The 20,426-nt window shown below is 40.1% G+C and overlaps 1 protein-coding gene across 3 annotated transcripts in view; it reads left to right on the top strand.

Annotated features, from left to right (window-relative positions):
• AFM (afamin) overlaps positions 1–20,190 on the top strand; it is a 29,008-nt gene extending 8,818 nt beyond the window's left edge. The window contains exons 5-15 of one of the 3 annotated variants that reach the window (XM_043969551.1): positions 88–220; positions 1,496–1,593; positions 5,836–5,965; positions 7,019–7,236; positions 7,447–7,579; positions 8,334–8,431; positions 12,958–13,096; positions 14,914–15,131; positions 16,962–17,091; positions 19,349–19,403; positions 19,986–20,190. In XM_043969551.1, the coding sequence (XP_043825486.1) occupies positions 88–220; positions 1,496–1,593; positions 5,836–5,965; positions 7,019–7,236; positions 7,447–7,579; positions 8,334–8,431; positions 12,958–13,096; positions 14,914–15,131; positions 16,962–17,091; positions 19,349–19,393 (1,342 nt within the window). In that variant the 3' untranslated portion in view covers positions 19,394–19,403; positions 19,986–20,190. The other 2 variants (XM_043969552.1, XM_043969553.1) reach the window with 2 other exon arrangements.
• The last annotated feature ends 236 nt before the right edge of the window (positions 20,191–20,426 follow it).

Here is a 20,426-nt window from a genome sequence, read left to right as displayed (position 1 = left end):
CTTCCTTCCTTCCCTCCTTCCTTCCTTCCTTTCTTCCCTCCTTCCTTCCTTCCCTCCTTCCATCTTTCCTTCCCTCCCTCCCTCTAGCTATATCTATGAAATAGCCAGACGGAATCCATTTGCCTTTGCCCCAACACTTTTGTCTCTGGCTGCTCGCTACAAAGAAGTCAGCACTAGCTGTTGCCAAGAAGAAAACAAACATGAATGTTTCCACACAAAGGTGTAGTATTTTTCTTTTCTCTTAAAATCCCCAGCCTCCCAGTTCTTCATTTAAAAATGATAACGGGGCAGCTAGATGGCACAGTGGATAGAGCACTGGCCCTAGATTCAGGAGTACCTGAGTTCAAATCCAGCCTCAGACACTTAACACTTACTAACTGTGTGACCCTGGGCAAATCACTTAACCCCAATTGCCTTACTAAAAAAACAAACAAAAAAAAGAAAAATGATAACCATGTGGATAAAGCACTGGCCCTGGAGTCAGGAGTACCTGAGTTCAAATCCAGCCTCAGACACTTAACACTTATTAACTGCATGACCTTGGGCCAGTCACTTAACCCCAACTGCCTCACTTAAAAAAAAATAAAAAAAATAAAATGATAACCATGAATTACTTCTCATTTATGATAACACCTTTCTTGTTGATCCATCATGGCCCAAGGGCAAGACAACTAGATTTGGAGAGAATGTGGGTTCAAATGTCTTCTCTCCAATTTACAAATTACTTCATCTTGGGCAAGTCATATTTCCTCTTTGGATTTCCATTTCCTCATATAGAAAATGAGGACATTGGCCTCTCTGACTGCCAGAGTTCTACTTATGATTCTATGATACCAATAACTTCTTCCATTAATTGATATATCTGTTGGCTGCCAGATGCTTGTCATATCTTCTCATGACCTGAAATAAACTGTGTGCCACAGAAATCAATTTCCATTGACATTTCATTTTCTGGTTTCTATATCCCTCTGAATTTGAATCAAACCTCAGGAAGTGGATAACTGGGGGCAAAGGTGACTTCCATCTCTAGTCCTCAGCTGCCCTCCCTATATGATTAAGAGAAATGGCTGGGGCAGCTAGGTGGTGCAGTGGATAAAGCACCAGCCCTGGATTCAGGAGTACCTGAGTTCAAATCGGGCCTCAGACACTTGACACTTACTAGCTATGTGATCCTGGGCAAGTCACTTAACCCCCATTGCCCCACAAAAAAAAAAAAAAGAGAAATGGCCAGGTTCTATAGCAGAGCTGGCAAGCCAGACATAAATCATATGCCACAGTTGACATGTCTTTTTATGTGTCACTTTTCTAAGGCAAACTTCTAAGGATTTTTGGTGATTCTAATCAAAATGAGAATACTTTTGTTATTTCTTTTTCATGTACAGACTTTATAGAGAAATCTTACTTTGCACAGGATGTAATAGGAAAAAATTTCAAGTATGGACTATTTTTTTTTGTCTTTTGGTTACTTTGCCATATTTTCATCTTCCTCCACCAGGCAACACCCATCACAAATGATTTAAAAGAAATCTCTGCTAAGCAGCAACACACCTGTGGGATATTGATGAAATATGGACCCAAAGGCTTGAAGCTTCAGTGAGTTTTTAGCTTATTTCTCTGGTTTCCTTGTGTGTACAAAAATCTGACACTTCTCCAATTTCTTTATTTATCCCCCTTAACAGTGGAGAGAAGGTAGAAGCAGGCCAGAGAGTTTGAGCACAGGGAGGTGGGTGGTGGGGCAAAGAGAAGACTATAAGTGGAAGAAGTATAGACTAAGGATGGTAGATGTGACCTGACAACAACAGAGAGGATCATTGTCTCCTACTGGCTAGTTTCCTGTATTTAACAGAGAAGGTCTTAGTAGTTGTCAAACTAGACAACTAATATTCATTTCAGTTTGATTTATGTGGTCCCAAAAAGATGCTAAGAGTGGGCAGCATGGTGGAGTGGTCTTGGAGTCAAGAAGACCTGGGTTCCGGTTTTTGCCCCTATACCTACTGGCTGTGTGATTCTGGATTAGTCATTTAACCTCTCAGTAAACCCTTTAAGGATATAAATTGCAGGCCATGTAACTAGCAGCATTGGTCCAGGGGATTCCCGCAATGGGAAAGCCCTACACCAGTGAAATCAGAGGGCTAGTTTTCCTCCCACCAAAACCCAAAATGCTTACAAAAGGGAGCACTGCCAAAGGTTACAATGTCTAGGGCAAGAAGCTCTAGCCCTTAGGGATATAGGACTTGTTTTTCTCAGGGCTTCTGAGGAAAAGTAAGGGCTTTCAAGGACTTCAAAGGCAGATTTGGCCATTGGCTAAGAAGATGGTATCTGTTAATGAGATCTAGAATTTTAGACCCTGGTTTAAGATACAGGAATGTCAAGATCCCACCCAAACTGGGTTGGTAGGAATATATTTGAGTGACCTTTCACAAATCTAAACAAAAGGGCTTTAAATCTGAAGAGTCAGACAGGACCAAACAACTAAGAGGAAGGAGAAAGGTATTTGCATCTAGGGATTAAGTTAAGATTTGGGTTAGTAAACTACTTAACTAGCTATCATAAAGAATATCAACAATGAAGGAGAAAGAATATTAATAGAGCAGTTCACTGGAAACAAAAGGCAGGAAAGGAACCAGACCTAAAATCCATTGCATCATAAATTGTGGCCAAGAATATAAATAAATACTTCTCAAAAGAATTGCAGACTATTAACAACCCTAAACTACAAATCAAAACACATCTGTGGTGTTACCTCAGACCCAGAAAATTGTCAAAGATGAGAATAGATGGAAATAATCAATGTTGAGTTATGCATGTGGAAAGACATTTATGCCCTATTGGTACAATTCTTCTGCAATACAATTTGGAATTATTTTTAAAAAGTGACTAAAATGCCCATGCTCTTTGACATGAGATCCTGATTCTACACTGGTTAAAGAAAGAAAGAACCTATATATGTGAAAATATTTATCATAGCAATACTTTTTGTAGTAGCAAAGATTTGAAAACAAAGTACTTAAATGCATATTATTTGAATAATCTCGGTGAAATACACTATGGTCCATGAATGTAATGGGATATTCCTTGTAATCTAAGAAACTATGAATATGAAGAACATAGAGATATATGGAAAGAATTCTATGAAATTGTTTGGGGGGACTTGCAACCTGGTTTGGGGGGCTAGCTCACCCAAAGAATTGGAGACTCATCACGAATCTTGTAAAATAAAAACAGATTTATTAGGAGAGAGGAATATGGGTGGGGAACAGATCACTAGGGAGAACTGTCCCACTGAAGTAAGTGAAGACCTGGTCTTTTGTGTCTTTACAAAAACAAAGGGAAGGGAATTAATTACAAGGCAAGGGGAAATGCAGAAACTGGGACCAGATAACTAAGAGGGGATCTTTGATAAGGGGGAATCTGGAGGATATGCAGCACTCATGCATATCCTGCATGCCCTCTTGCAGGCCTTAGTATTGCTTATCAGCATACTGGGGTCACGTCCTGCCACATCTCATACCTGAGGGGGGAGAGAGGGCTGCTTTTCCCTCTTGGGGGTTGGGATCTTTAGGTTTCGTGGGATCCCACTGCATTCCCACAACAAAATGATGCAAATCAAAGCAAGAAGAACCAGAAAACCAGTATCCAAAATGACTCACTGTTTAGTTGTTTTTCAGTGGTGTCTGACTCTATGACTTCATTTGAAATTTCTTTTTTTTTTTTTGGTGAGGCAATTGGGGTTAAATGACTTGTCCAGGGTCACACAGCTAGTAAGTGTTAAGTGTCTGAGGCTGGATTTGAAACCAGATACTCCTGACTCCACCCTGTTCTATCCACCGCATCACCTAGCTGCCCCTTGAGATTTCTTAACAAAGACATGGGAGTGTTTTTCCATTTTCTTCTCCAGCTCATTTTAGAGATGAGGAAATGGAGGCAATCAAGGTTAAGTGACTTGCTCAAGGTCACACAGCTAGTAAGTGTCTGAGGCCAGATTTGAATTCAGGGAGATGAATTTTCCTGACTCCAGGCCTGCACTCTATCCACTCCATCTACAACAACATAAATGGAAAGAAAATAAAAGGAACTGAATGCCATGTAATTGTAATGATTGAGTCTGGTCTCAGAAAGAGATGAAAAAATGAATCTCCTTCCTTTTTTTGCAGTGTGAGAGACTATGGCTGTAGAATAATTGATACACTCAGTTAAGCAAGACTCTTGCTCTCTTTCCATCCAGGTCTAAAGGCCAGGGGGCAAGAGCCCAGGTCCAGATATCACCTTCTGGCTCTCATTCCCTTCCCTAGGGGTTGACTAGCCAAGGGGCCAAAGTGGACTTATACTATCTGCCTCGCGGGGTTATTGTTGAGAAAGGCACTTACTAAACCTTGAAGTGCTAGTTAAAGACTTGATAGCTAGGTGGCGCCATAGTGCATAGAGTGCTGAGCCCGGAGTCAGAAAGACACAACTCCCTGAGTTCAAATTTGATCTCAGACACTTACTAGCTGTGTGACCCTGGGCAAGTCACTTAATCCTGTTTACTTCAGTTTCTGCATCTATAAAAAGGATCTGGAGAAGGAAATGGCAAACCACTCAAGTATCTTTGCCAAGAAAACCCCAAGTGAAGTAAAAAAGAGGGGGAGAGAGAAACAGGAGACAGAGACACAGAGAGAATCACACAAAGATAGAAACAGGGTACCAAGAGAGACAAAGAGACAGAGACAGAGAGACAATGACAGAGACACAGATAGAGAGATACAGAGGGAGATGAGACACAGGGACCAAGACAGAACCATTAGACCAATATATTGTTCTTAGCTGTTGGGAAAATGGACCTCCATTAAGCTCACAGGATTCTAGCTTCTCTGAGGCTTAGGAAGGCAATACTGGAAAGAATAACAAGTTAGCTCTCCTGTAATGCAGAATTGAGGGACATTTGGGAGTTGTGTTTCTTTGTGCCATCATGAATTTTGTGGAATAAAGATTGTCTCAAGAATTCTCTCAGGACAGATTGTAGTAGGAGCTTGATTCTCTTTCTTATGTAATCAAATCTAGGCTGAAGGTGGAAGTTATTTTTTATGTTTGCCTGGCATTGGGTAAAAATATGGTGGTGTGTAATTTGAACCTAAGGCTACCATTAACAAAAAGTAATATGAAACCCTTGCCTATAATTGGTAAGGTTGATTTCCATTTGTGTTCTGATCTAATATTGGAGCACAATCAAAGTATTCATATCTTCAGTTCATTTCATGAATACTCACAGTTTGCCTGCTTTTAGTGCTCCACACCATCTACAGAAAAGCATTTCCTGCAAAGGGAGACAGTTCTGTTCATCTTCTGTGTATCTTGTTTTCTTTTGATACCAGAACAGAAAGGAGTAATACTTACTCTGCTCTGTGTCTTTCATGTCAAACTGACCACTACAATAGTTAGGAGTGGGGTCAACCTGAAGTCCTGCTCCATCCCCTTTATTTCTTAGATTCCTAGGAGCAGTTGTATCATATTGGCTACTGATCCAATCAGTGGTATGGATTGGATCCAATTGGTCAACATTTTGGGTTGTGACCCCAGGGTGCAAAATCCCTGCAATATATTATCCTTGGCTTGTGTTCCTTCTCATGACAGAAATACTGGGTTGGGTTTTGAGGAGGGTTTTTTTTTTTAACAAAAATAATAGTTTTTCCAACTGTAGGCCACTATGCTACCTAGCTTCCATTGTTGTTGCTGTTGACCAAGGACTACATTAATAAAGCAATGTAGATTTTACCTCCTGTTCTGTTTCAAATAATTTAATGTTTTATTCCATTTAAGCCAACCAAATCAACCAATATTTATTGATTCTCTTCCCAGGAAAGTTGTGGAAATCAGCCAAAAATTTCCCAAGATTGACTTTAAAGAACTTGACACACTCCTGAAAAATATTCCTACTATGGTTGATGAATGTTGTAAAGGAGATGTAGTTCACTGTTTCCGAAGCAAGGTAAAAAGTAACTAACAACAATTTGGGACAGCCGTCTCTTTCCATTTAAAGAAAACCTCAATATATTGAAATGCCTTAGTCTCAGAGAGCATGCTGTGTTGTAAAGACCACTGGTCTTGAAGGAGGGAAGATCTGACTTTAAATCTCAGCTCTGCCCCTTGTGACTTTGTCACTTCATTTCTTTGTAACTTAGTTCCCTCAGCTAGAACATGAGGATCTTAATGCTTATACTATTTGTCCTCATAGTTTTGTCAGCCTGAAAGAGTTTTGTTATATTCTGCAAGCTCATGTTGAATTATTACACGTGAAAGAAAGCCCTCTGGACCCTAGAGAATAAAATAACCATCCACTGAGAGCAAAGCTAGTTTGTATCTCAAAGGAAATTAGTGTAAGAGTTGTGGTTGTTTGTCCTTCCTTTTCAAAGAAGACCAATGGCACCATGGGGTGACGTCTTGATTCATGGATGGCTTGTGTGAGATACTTAGTAAATGACAGGACCATTAGACCAATATATTGTTCTTAGCTTTTGGGAAAATGGACCTCCATTAAGCTCACAGGATTCTAGCTTCTCTGAGGCTTAGGAAGGCAATACCGGAAAGAATAACAAGTTAGCTCTCCTGTGATGCAGAATTGAGGGACATTTGGGAGTTGTGTTTCTTTGTGCCATCATGAATTCTGTGGAATAAAGATTGTCTCAAGAATTCTCTCAGGATGGAGTTAATACCAGAACTCCCACAGCTATTAAATAAGAAACCCATTGATGAAACAATTTCTAGACCTAGTCATGGGGGCAGCTAGTTGGTGTTGCAGTGGATAAAGCACTGACCCTGGATTCAGGAGAACCTGAGTTCAAATCTGGCCTCAGACACTTGACACTTACTAGCTGTGTGACCCTGGGCAAGTCACTTAATTCTCACTGCCCTGCAAAACCAAAACCAAAACCAAAACCAGACAGTAGCCATGGGCTTGCCTTACTCATAGGCTATGGGTTATGAAAAGAAATCAAAGAAATGAGATAGATGGGAAGAGTAACTTCTGTTTGACCTTGTATAGGCCAAGATCATAAACTATATCTGTTCAAAACAAGACTCCATCTCCAGCAGAATTAGAGATTGTTGTCAACTCACAGTACCACAGAGGGGTGAATGCATCATCTTTCACTCACAAAATGATGATAAACCAAAGGATTTATCTCTAAGAGTAGAGAGATTTACAGAAGGTGATGATGTTTGCCAACATCTGCATGAAGATAAAGAAAACTTCCTGACTGAGTAATGTGACTTTCCTAACTCTTATAATGAACATAGTTAGCAACACAAGAAAAATCTTACCAGCTTGGATTAAATTGGCTAGGAAAGGGGTGGAGTGGGAAATTATTAGTGGGCTTATGTTTATTTTATACTATTGGTAAAGTGTGGAAATTGGTATGCTTTTGCTCTCTATTCATATAGCCTAATGTCAAAAAACCAAACATCTCACAGGTTTTTGTATGAATATTCAAGACGACATGCAGAGTTGCCGCTTTCAGTGATTTTAAGAATAGGTGTGCTGTATGAAAAACTACTGGAAAGTTGCTGCAAAACAGAAAACCCAAAAGAATGCTATGGCCATGGGGTAGGTACTCCAGAATAATCAGTGAAGCACTGGAAATGATGAATACATCCTAGTTTAGACTACAGTCTTCCTTGGCCTGATTATTTTGCTTCCTTTGCCAAAATTCACTACTATCATCCAATTATACTGATGAAAACAGCACAGAATCAGGAGAAGGCAACGGAATTAGCTTCACTGACTTCTCTGGAATTTCTTCCTTTGACTTAGAATTTCAGCCAAAGAAAGAAAAACAAAGCTAGAATAGACAATCCTAGCTCCAATCCTGCTGCCTTTGCATCATCATCTCATTGGTGGGCAGAATGATGACTCATCAATGAGTTGGCACCTGAGCATGAGAGAGGAAAGACCACCTTCCTTCTTCATGCTGTAAGAGAGGGCACACATGTCCAGGCTTAAGAGAAAAAGCCATGGAGAGAGAACACGTTTTGGAAATCAGTAACACGTTGAAGAGCAGACAAGTTCTCTCTCAAAGCAGGAAGAATGCTGTCTCTCCTCTCACACACTCACATGGTAACCCAGCCCCTCAGGGAGGCACGCAGCATGGAGTCACCACTCTCCACCAAAGAGGAGAGTCTTACGCAAGCACTCCAGGTTTGAAGCTATGGATACACATTTTGACCATTTTCCAATGGATGGTAATTTGAGTAAGACTCATCCTCTAAGATTTATTTCCCTAGTGAACCTTATGAAGCCATTTTGCTAATCTATTACAGTCAAATTAAATCTCCACAAAGATAACCCTCTTGATTTTCAGGAAGAAAAATTCCAAGCAGTAGCACAAGAAATCCAGCTCATTTCAAAAGTGGAGTGTGGCTATTTCCAGATTCTTGGTGAAGAAGGTTTCCTCAATCAGTAAGTGTCTTTCTTTGACTTAACCAGTTTAATTCTTCATCAGCTAATTGGATGAACCCAAGAAGAGAGACCAAGAAATTGAGGTTAACCCTAAAAAGTTTAGGAGCATGGTATCACAAATTTAGAGCTCAGTGGAGCCTTAGGTGTTCAATCACCTCACTAGGTAGTCTAATCTAACCCATTTGTTTCATGGGTGAGGAAAATGAAATTGAGAAAGGTAAAGTGATTTGGCCAAGGTCAGAGACAGGATTTGAACTTACTCTTGTTACTTCACCATTGGGTTCCTCTTCCCTCCTGTTGCTCCCTGGGGCAGTCCCTCATCCCCTCGTGCCTGGATTGTTGCAGAAGCATGCTGCTTGGTTTCCCTGCCACATGTTTCTCCTGACTATAATCCATCTTTATTTCAGCTGAGAGTGATCTTCCTAAAATACAGGTCTGAGCACATCAGTCCTCCTATTCAGTAAATTCCAGCAGGTCCCTCCACTGCAGGGAGATTTGAGGAAGGTATTTGATCCTATGGGATCACATATAAAATCCCATTTGGCTTTCCAAGCCCTTCATAACCCAGATCCTTCCTCCCTTTCCCATCTTCTTACACCTGACCCTTCTTCATATATTCATATATTCTGCAATCTAGTCACACTGAGGTCCTTGTTCTTTGGAAATGACAGTCTGTCTCCAGTACTGGGGCATTTTCTCTGGCTCTTCCCCATGCCTGGAATTCTCTTTCTCCTCATCTCTGCCTCATGACTTCCCTCATTTCCTTGAAAAGTCCCAGTTAAAAATCTCATCTTTCCTGGTCCTCCTTTATCTCAGCTGTCCTCCTGAGATTCATTTGGTGTAGACACAATTTATCTGATATAGATTTTATTTGCACATAGTTGTTTGCATATTGTCTCCCCAACTTTGATCATGGGCTCTTTGAGAGCAGGGGTTGGTTTTTGCCTTTCTTTGGATCCCTAATATTTAGCACAGTGCCTGGCCCATAGGAGGTCTTTCAAAATACTTGTGTACTTGATGCCTCCTGGCTTTTTTGGTTTCCGTTAATTATCAGTTAAAAATCTCACCTTCTACACTTTACACTTACTAGCTGTGTGACCTTGGACAAGTCACTTAGCCCCAATTGCCTCACCTCCCCCCCCCCCAGTGGGAAAAAATGTAAAATCTAACTTTCTAAAAAAAAAAGCAAAAACAAAAAACAAAGAAAAAATCTCACCTTCTGCTAGAAGCCTACCCTGCCCCCCTCCCTTAATGCTAGTTAGTACCTTCTCTCTTAGATCATCTCCAGTTTATCTTGTATGTAGTTTGCTTGTATATGGTTGTTTGCCTGTTGTCCCACTCATTATACAATGAGTTAGTTCCTTGAAGGCAGGAACTGTTGTTGTTGTTGTTGTTTGTCTTTTTAAAAAATCTCTAGCACTTAGCATAGTGCCTGGTGTATACTGGACACTTATTTGACTGACAGACTTAAAACAAACACCATATACTGTGGGAAGTAACTACTTCCAGTGTGCTTACTATTCTTTTTCAAACATAGTGTTAGCTCAACAAAGTCTTTACACGCTATACTCCCCCTTTTTTTCTTTTTTTCTTTTTCAGAGCAATGGAGTTTAAGTGACTCGCCCAGGGTCACACAGCAAGTAAGTGTCAAGTGTCTGAGGCCAGATTTGAACTCAGATCCTCCTGAATCCAGGGCTGGTGCTTTATCCACTGTGCCACCTAGCTGCCTCCTATACTCCTCTTTTGAAATTCTGATTTGTTTTATATTGATAAATGTGCTTATTTTACCTTCTTTACTGAACCAGGGATTTCCAATCTTTTTTGTATCACGTCCCCTTTTGCACATTTGCTGATGAAGTCTGTGGACCTCTTCTTAGAAGAATGTGTTTAAATGCATAGAATAAAAGACTTAGGATTACAAAAGAAACAAGTTATATGGAATTGAAGTTGTGTGTATGTGTGTGTGTGTATACATAGACACATACTTGCATATACACGTATATATACACATATTGGAGCTGTCCCCAAACTAAACCGATTGCTTCAGAGAGTAGTACATCTACCATCCTTGGAATTTTCCAAACAGAGACTGGGTGACTACATACAAAGGATATTGTAGAGAATGACAAAAAAGGGAAACCATTGAGTCAAGATAAACTGTCATCTATTTTTTACTATCATATTATTGTATTAAAGGTCAGAAACATCATATGAGATTATATGTATAAAGCTCTTAGTATAGTGCCTGGCACATAGTAGACACTCAATACAAGTTTATTCTGTTCTCCCCCTCCTCCCCTCTTCCCTTCCCTTTCCAAAGTTATAGATAAAATTTAAAGTATCATTTATCTCAATGTTATATGATTAGAAGAACAATATTAATACAATTGCATTTAATCCTATTTAAGCAATGTTTGCTATGATGTAGACACTGGACAAAGTTTTACAAAGATAAAACCATCCCTGCCCTCAAAAAGCTTCCATTCTGCTGGGTTGGGAGTGGTAGGTTACAACATCTAATTAAATAAATATATAAATAATGATTTAATGAAGGAGAGAAAACTGACAGTTACAGGAATCAGGGAAGGCTGCAGAAGGGAGCCCATGAGTTGAACCTAGAAGAAAACCAGAGTTTCTAAGAAGTGAAGGTGAAGAATTGCAATTGAGGCAAAGGGATAGTCTGTACAAAGATAGAGGTCCAGGAGATGGAATCCTGAATTTGGGGAATACCTTTCCAGATTTGGGAAGTTTGTCTGGAATGCAGGAGATTCTCCCTACATGAAGGGGAATCATGTGAAATAAGTATGGAAAAGCGAGATTGTATCAGACTGTTGTGTGCTTTAAATATCAATTAGAAGAGTTTGTATTTTGCCTGAGAGGGAATAGGGAACCCTTGGAGGTTCTTGAGCAGAGGAATAACTTGGAAATGCAGTCTTCTGCTTTTGGAAGAGGAATTTCATGGCTTCATAGATGGTAGATAGAAGATGGAAAGTCTGGAAGCTAAAAATCTAATTGGAAGCTATTTCAACAGTCCAAATTTGGGGAAACATATACACTTAGGGTTTGGAAGGAAGAAGACAAACAAGTGAAGGGATCAAAGAGAGCATAAGGTATAAAGTAAAAAATGCAAACCACGGATGGGAGATTATCAAGAATGAGCATGTGGGGGGGCAGCTAGGTGGCACAGTGGATAGAGCACCGGCCCTGGATTCAGGAGTACCTGAGTTCAAATCTGGCCTCAGACACTTAACACTTACTAGCTGTGTGACCCTGGGCAAGTCACTTAACCCCAATTGCCTCACACACACACAAAAACACACACACACACACACACAAAAAAAAGAATGAGCATGTGGGTAGGTTTCAAAGGCTGCAGAAAACAAAAAGGTCAGAATGAAGGAGAAGGCCATTGGGTTGAATAAAAAGTTATTGATAACAGGTGAGAGAGGTCTGTATGGGGGCAGCCAGGTGGTGCAGTGGATAGAGCACCAGCCCTGGATTCAGGAGGACCTGAGTTCAAATCTGACCTCAGACACTTAACACTTACTAGCTATGTGACCCTGGGCAAGTCACTTAACCCTAATTGCCTCACCCAAAAAAAAAAAATAGAGAGAGAGAGAGAGGTCTGTATGGAAGGCAGACCATGACTGAATGAACAATGAGGAAGTTGAGGTAATGAATGCAAACTTCTTTTGAAAAGTTTGTTGGTAAAGTAGAGCAAAATGATAAGATAAAACTTGAGGCTTTAGCAGGTTCAGAAATAGTCTCTTTAGGTTAGGAGCAGCTAGGTGGTGAAGTGGATAGAGCACTGGTCCTGAAGTTGGGAGGACCTCAGTTCAAATCTCACCTCAGACATTTATTACCTGTGCAAGTCACTTAACCCCAATTGCCTTAAACATCCAGGGCCACCTCTAGTCATTCTGATATGTATCTTACCACTGGACCCAGATGGCTCTGGAGGAGAAAGTGACCTTGCACAACTCTCCCTCACTTAAATCCAATTCAGTGCAAGTCATGACCATCATGCCAATATCATGATGCTCTTCAAGAATAAAGGACAAACAACAACCACCCTGGGCAAGTCCCTTAGCCACATTTGTCTCAGTTTCCCCATCCATAAAGTGAGTTGGAGGACCAGTACCTTTGCTAAGAAAACCCCAAACAGACTCATGAAGAGTCAGGCATGACAATAGGGACTGAACAACAATGAATCAGGACAAGAGAGACCTGTTATTGTTGGGATTAATTGTTCCCAGGATACAATACATCTAAAAAGATACAATATGCTGTTAAGGTGAGTCTGGGCAAGGAATATCTGATGATCTTGAACATACCGGAGAGAAGAGAGAGAAGGGCAGAGAAGAGACCAACATGGGGATAGGTGGGAAAAGAAGGAGCTACAGGGAAAGAGCCTCTTGAAGTGCTTCAGCTTGTAGATTGTGAGAGATGTCAGTTACCCAGCAGTCAAGTGTGGGCAAACATCAAACCTGTTTTGTCCAGAGATCAATAATCACTTGTTCTCTTAGGTGTCTTCTTTACCTCACCAAAAAAGCACCTCAACTCTCATTTCAAGAGCTCATATCTTATGGCCAGAAACTTGTCGTATCTTTTACTAAGTGCTGTCCACTAGGGGAAGAGCAACAATTTGCCTGTATTGACAATATGGTAAGCACCTCATAGTCCTATTATCAATATTTCATTTATAAAAAGTCAGAGCTCATATTATTCTTACCCTTGTGGTAAAGAGTGTTTGCCCTCCAGAAAAAAGATGGACATCTGCAGTTCCCAGCCTGGCGTACACAGACCCCCTGGGGATATGAGAAGCATATCAAGGAACAAAATTTATGATGTGACCTTGGAGAAGAAAAATTAATATCTTGATTTGATTCTTATGTGTGTATGCATAGTAAACTCTGGAATTTATTTCCTTTCATAAATGTTTTCTGACTGATTGACTAGGAGACATGGTAAAGTTTACTAAAAGCCAATGAATTGAGACAGCTAGGTGGCGCAGTGGATAGAGCACTGGCCCTGGAGTCAGGAGGACCTGAGTTCAAATCCGGATTCAGATATTTGATACTTACTAGCTGTGTGACCCTGGGCAAGTCACTTAACCCAAATGCCTCACCAAAAAAAAAAAAAAAGCCAATGGATTGTGGGAATCAAAAATAGGTTGGGAGTCCCTGATCTAGACTGAAACAGATGCCTAACTCACAGTCAGTGGCAGAATAAGCCAGCTTTGCTCATTTCCAGTTGATGCTCCCTATGTGTTTTCTTGAGCCAATCATTGTTTTCATCGGGGAAGTGAAAACATCTATTTTTTTTTCTATGGGTCTGCTCTGCCATTGCCTCCATCTCCCACCAAAATGGTGATGATACTCACAAGATTTTCTTGGAGAGAACTTCCCTAAAGTTCTAAATTTGGATGTAAACTGGGAAGAAAAAGCAGTTACTCTGGGGTATTTATGCTACACCTTTCACTTCCTGTGATCACTCCCAGGAACTTATTTCCCTTATCCAATAATAGATGAACTAAATGACCTTAAAGTGTCATTTCCATCCTGTAATCTATGATCTTGTGAATTTTTTCCTCCCAACAAAGTCCTTGAGAAAGTTACTGGAATATTAGTGCTAAAATGGACCTTAAAGACAATTTCATTTAATCCCTTTTACAGATGAGAAAACTAAGGCTCAGACCTCCCCCTCCCAAATTTGCCAAAGGTCACCCACTAGCAAATGGCAGTCAGAATTTCAAACCATTTTTCCTTCTGGTCTGTTTCTTCTTTCACAAGACGACTAATATGGAAATAAATATATTTTACATGATTGCACATATCTAACCTATTTAAATTTCTCACCTTTTTAGGGAAGAGGAGAGGAGAAAATTTGAAACTCAAAATTAAAAAAAAATGAGTATTAAAAATTGTCTTCACATGTAATTGAAAAAAATTAATATTAAAAAAAAGTATTTGACACCAAGACTTCCAATGCTGAGGTCAATACTCTTCCCTATGTCGTGTTGGTTAAGGGTAGATACTCCAAACAAAGCCAGTTTGAAGTTTGTCTCTGAGGGGAGATCACTCTGGTGGAGGCAGAGTCTGAATGACACTATCCCAAGGTGCAGTTGTTTGTGAGTCTCTTCAGATGGTTGAACCTTCAGAACTTTCTGTATTGATCTTATCGGCCCCATGCCATGGTATATATGGTGACCTCGAAATTATTTCCCAGCTGCTGCATATGCATATGTTTTGCCTGCATCATAAGGTTATAAACTTTGTCAGGACTGTGACTCCTTTTCCCCTTGGAGTTCCTAAGGTAGTGTTATGAATCCAGACATGAATTCCTATTAAATGGATGAATAAACCAATGAATTTAGGCCCATCTAAATGGTTAAGCTGACTACTTTAAAAAAAGAAAACCCCCCCACCCCCCAACCAACCCAGTACTTTTTAACTGTGTTTGATCTGTCATTCTCCACACAGGTAGGCCAAATTCTTGGAGAGCTTTGTGGAATAAATAAAAATCGAACCATAAACCCAAGTGTGGATAATTGCTGTAAATCATCACCTGCATTCAGATCATTGTGTTTTAATGGTCTGACAGGAGATGACACCCATGTTCCTCAGGCATTCCTTCCTGAAGTGTTCACCTTTAATGTCACTCTGTGTCAGGATACAGAACAATGGAGAAAGAGACAAGAGTATGTACCATCCTTTTCATTTTACTCCACATGGCTTTCACATGTTCTTTATGCTGATTTATATCTTAGTTAAAAAAATAGTAGATTAAGAAAGAGAACATTTTCGTCAGTGTTGCCACAGGAAATTCTGTCACTTATTTCCAAGTCTTGGTTCTTGCAATCTCAAAAGAAAACACCCAGAGCCTACCAAAGCTTTGCTTTTCTCCCTTTGGTTTACAAGGAGCAAGAAAAATGTGCTAGAAGTAGAGTCGGGATCCTAATGGGCTAGTAACATCTTTTTGCCAGGCAATGAGGGTTAAGTGACTTGCCCAGGATCATACAGCTAGTAAAGTGTCAAGTGAATGAGGTCAAATTTGAACTCAGGTCCTCCTGAATCCAGGGCTGGTGCTTTATCCACTGTGCCACCTAGCTGCCCCCTAGTAACATCTTAAACTGACCTGAGTGACAGCTGAGTTTCCATCTAGAAATATCCTTCTTTTGACTGGTTCTGATTCCCTTCTCCTAAAGAACTACATTGGAAGTATGGCCTAACATCTTCCTCTTTTCACCTGTCCAATTCCTACCTATCTTTAGGTAGGAAGTCAAACACCACCTTCTTCAGGAAGCCCACCTGAATTTTCATATGCCACCCATAGCCCCAAGTCGGTATTGTCCTCTTCCATCTCAGGCATTACATAGTGCAAAGTACATGATAATTCATCACACTCAATCACTCTGGAAGAGAGAATGAGGCTGAGGACTTGGCACAACTCTGCTTCACTTAAATCTAATTCACTGTGCAAGTCAAGACATTATCCTGTGATGCCGATGTCATCGGTGCTTTAAGGATGAACAACAACAATAACACAGAGGAATCATTGCATAGTGGATATGGGGAGCCAGCCTCAGACTTAGGGAGACCTCTACTCAAGCCTTGCCTCTGATATATACTAGCTGAGGGACCCTAGGCAAGTCACTCAATTTCTCAGTGCTCTAGGTAACTAAGTCTATGAGTTTCAGAAAAGGGGCTAACTTGCATTGATAGAAGGAATTTCCTCTTCTGAGAGTTCCATATATTGATAAAGTCACAGGTCCAGTTCCTAGTATTATGTCTTATCCTCCATCAAACTAGAATTTCTATGAAGACAGGGACCATTTCTTATCTAAATTTTGTATCACCTTCAGAACTTACCATAGCAAGTAATACCCAACAGACAGGAGTACAATAAATGTTTTTTTAATTGAATGTTTACTAAAGGATGGGAAAAATCAATTAATAAATATTTATTAAGTGCCTACTACATGCTTTGTTAAATGCTGAGGGTATAAAAAAAGAGGCTAGAAGACAGTCTCTGCTCTTAAAGAGCTTACAATCTAATGAGGGATTTATAAATGTTATTATTTGCAACTTATACATTTTATTTTCTACCTTTTAGAAAAAAAGATTTAAAAGAGCAATGCCATGAAGCAGGTGGGAACATAGGAATGTTCCAATGAAACAGGAGAGATCATGGGCAAGGAAAGGAAATCCTGATCTTGAGGGAAAGGGGTTTGGGAGGACATTTGTCCTCAGTTATTTAGCTCAATCACATCCCTATGATTCCCCCAGGGCTTGGTTTCCCACATCATTTTGCCTGGAAGTCATGGTCTTCTGAAGATTGTAGCTGTATGCATGAGCCTCCTAAATGAAGGATGAGAAACTTACCAGTAAGCCCTTAAGGGCCCATTCTATTCCCTTCCCCCTTCCCTTCATGCTTCTTAAAAGAGGACAAACTACCAGAGAAATGAGAAGAAAAGGAACTTTGGGAAGAAGAATTGATGGTGTCTCATGGATGCCTATTTGAACTTTAGGTTGATCATGAACCTTGCGCGACAGAAGCCTCTCTTGGCAGTGGAACAAGTGATGCAGGTGCTTTCAGATTTTTCCAAGATGATAAATTGCTGTGAAGTAGAGGAGAGGGAGACCTGCTTCGAGGAAGAGGTACAGGAGCCAGTGCCCTCACTCTAGTGATTAAATGTTAGGTGTTAAATGCCCATGCCCATATGGAACACCAATAGACCCTGAATACATCTGGAATAAAAGACACTCCTTTGCTTTAAATATCTCTCCAATCCTATCTTATTTTTATTTATTATTTATTTTGGGGGGGGCCAGGGCAATGAGAGTTAAGTGACTTGCCCAAGGTCACACAGCTAGTAAGTATCAAGTGACTGAGGGCGGATTTGAACTCAGGTCCTCCTGAATCCAGGGCTGGTGCTTTATCCACTTTACCCCTAGCAGCCCCTAAATCCTATCTTATTTAGAATGATGGTTTTTACCCTGGATATTCTCCCTAACGTGGACTAGAGCTACATTTTCAAATGTGCATTGGCTCTGGAATTAAAGAACTTTGATTTGAGTCCTGTGTGCCCTTGGGTGACTCACTTAACCTCCCTGGTTCTCAGTTTCCTTATCTGTAAAACGAGGGCTTTGGGCCAGGTGGCCTTCATTGTAATTCCCATATCAACTCTGCCTGCTATTCAGCTAACCTGGCATCTGGACAGGTTCCTGCCCTGATTTGGGGCAAAACTTCCTTTGACTTCTTAAACCTTCTTCTTACAAGCACCCCCTTTCTCATACCCTCCTTCCTTTTTCTATTTTTACTCACTTATTGATGATTTTTAGAAAATTAAAGTTTATTTTTTTTTAATTGAAGGCTTTCCAAATCAAAACTGAGCTGGATTCGTGGGCTAAATGTGTCCTTCTTTCCTCCTGCTCCCTTTCCCCATTTAGGCATTTGTGTGTGGGAGGAGGGGTAGAAAATAAGGTGGGGCAGACCATAGTCACAAATGTCATGGGACAAGCTCTTACCTGTGATTTTTAGGGCCTTTCCAGTATTCTGGCTTACTAGAATCATAGGAGTCGCCTAGTAGTTTAGTTTGCTATCGGAACCAAATGAGATACTTGTAAGTCATTCAGTAGTTAACAAAAGGATATTTACTTAGCTATAGCGGGAGAAGGCTGGATAGACATTGAGAACACCTTGACTTGATTGCTTGGGCAAAGCTGCCATCTAGATACAACAGCTAAGAATCTCCCAGCCCCTCCCATTCTTCTTGACTCCATGGTATTTAGGAGATAAGAAAGTGACAACGATCTGGGACTTTAGTCCCCTGAGCCAACCAAGTTCTTAAGGAAGGTCTTAATACCTTTTTTTGGTTTTGTTTTTGGGTTTTTTTGGTGAGGCAATGGGGGTTAAGTGACTTGCCCAGGGTCACACAGCTAGTAAGTGTTGTGTCTGAGGCCGGATTTGAACTCAGGTCCTCCTGAATCCAGGGCAGGTGCTCTATCCTCTGTGCCACCTAGCTGACCCTCTTAATACCTTTTAAGAGAAACTATTCTAACTTGTATGGGGGAGGGAGGGGTTAAAATACTGCTTCTATTACACAGCCATGGGATTTATCTTTGCAGTCTCTTTGCACTGATTCTGTTATCCTTGTAGCAATTTAGCCACTTAATTCTTTCCCATTTCCTATCCTCCATATAGTAGGGACCAGTGAATCCTCTCGTTTTTTCTTGGTCCAGTTAATTGTTTTTGTTATTTTTCTTCATGGCTTTACTTAATTTCTTTAGTATCAATTTAAGAAGCATATGGCAGCAAGTAGTCAGAACACAGCAAGATGGGAAAGTGAATTTATAGGAATAGCAGTGATAATAACAAGAAAAGTTTTTAGATTCATCCCTTCATCCCCCACTATGGGGGCAAAAAAGAGTGGTAGAGAGGGAGAGAAAAAGAGACAGAAAGGCAGAGAAAGATAGAGACACAGAGACAAAAAGATACAGAGACAGAGACACACAGAGAATCACAGAGAGACAGAGATAGAGACTGGAGAAGGTGAGAGCATGGCAGCAGGAGGTAAGGAGGTAAAGAAGAAAAGAGGGAAGGATGGGGTGGGGCGGGGGTGGGGTGGGGTGTGGGAAAGACAGAATATATTAGAACGTATTCTTTCAGATATTCCTTAATGTTTTTTTAAATTATTTATTTATTTATTTATTTGCGGGGCAATGGGGGTTAAGTGACTTGCCCAGGGTCACACAGCTAGTAAGTGTCAAGTGTCTGAGGCTGGATTTGAACTCAGGTCCTCCTGAATCCAGGGCTGGTGCTTTATCTACTGTGCCACCTAGCTGCCCCCAGAGATTCCTTAATGTTAACACAGTATTCTTGAATTGTCCTTCCTATGTTTTTCATTCCTGTCAGCATTCAAAATTATACAATAAAATCGAGGCTGTCTTGAGATCATAAAACACCAAAGGTAATTTTTCTTATCTCTACCAAGTTTTCTAGTTTATTAGGAGAATAATTGCATTGGGGTAGTTAGAAGTGGCGCATTCATGAATGATAGAACTTTTTAGTGCAGTTCTCATTTTGATCTTGTGGACTTTCCCCAGCTTTCATAACTCTACTCCTTTTAGTTCATTTATAAAGCAATGGCACAACTGTATAGAATATTATATGTGGGAGGAGAGATATATTTTGGCTTGGAAATAGATCATTAGTTGACAACCATTTTCATATGTAATTTCTGTAAAGCAATTTTCCACCCCCACCCTCATTCTCCAAGAAATAGCAACTTCTACTCCCTTGCTATATTCAAATACTATTTTCCTTTTTAAAAAATCATTTACCTTCAAGTTTCTTTTTCCCATAAAACTATTTTATTATTTTCCAGTTACATGTAGAGATAGTTTGCAACATTTGTTTTTATAAGATTTCTAGTTTCAATTTTTTCTCCCTCCCTCCCCCTTTCCCAAGACAGCTAGCAATCCAATATAGGGTATATGTGTACAATCACATTAAACATATTTCTACATCAAATACCATTTTCTTTCCCTAGATGGCTGGAAGAAAGGAATGAAGATTACTTATCATCATTTTTTTTTCTTTTTATGGCAAACAATTTTCTTAAAAAGAAGAATTCATCTGTAACATTTACTTGTGCTGCAAGCAAGAAATAGAGAATTACCAAGTTGTGCTTATTGGTGGTTTGACAAATGATTCAGAGTAATATGTGTTGCTTAATTAAAATTGATTAAAATATATCTGTTTCGTTGGTCTGCTCTCATTATGATATTTACAGGAATGGCTGTGACAATAACAATGAAAGTTGTTTATACTATATGTACTATTTAACCTTGCTTCTTGGCCTTACAGTACTGCACCAGGGAATCTCACTGCTATAGCTGTGGTTCTAGTACTATTTTTTTTTTTGTGAGACAATTGGGGTTAAGTGACTTGCCCAGGGTCACACAGCTAGTAAGTGTTAAGTGTCTGAGTC

This window comes from Dromiciops gliroides, chromosome 6 (genome assembly GCF_019393635.1).
Source record: "Dromiciops gliroides isolate mDroGli1 chromosome 6, mDroGli1.pri, whole genome shotgun sequence".
NCBI classification, from domain to species: Eukaryota; Metazoa; Chordata; class Mammalia; order Microbiotheria; family Microbiotheriidae; genus Dromiciops; species Dromiciops gliroides.
Note: the sequence above shows the minus strand (reverse complement) of the source record. Positions and strands in the feature narration are given on the sequence as shown.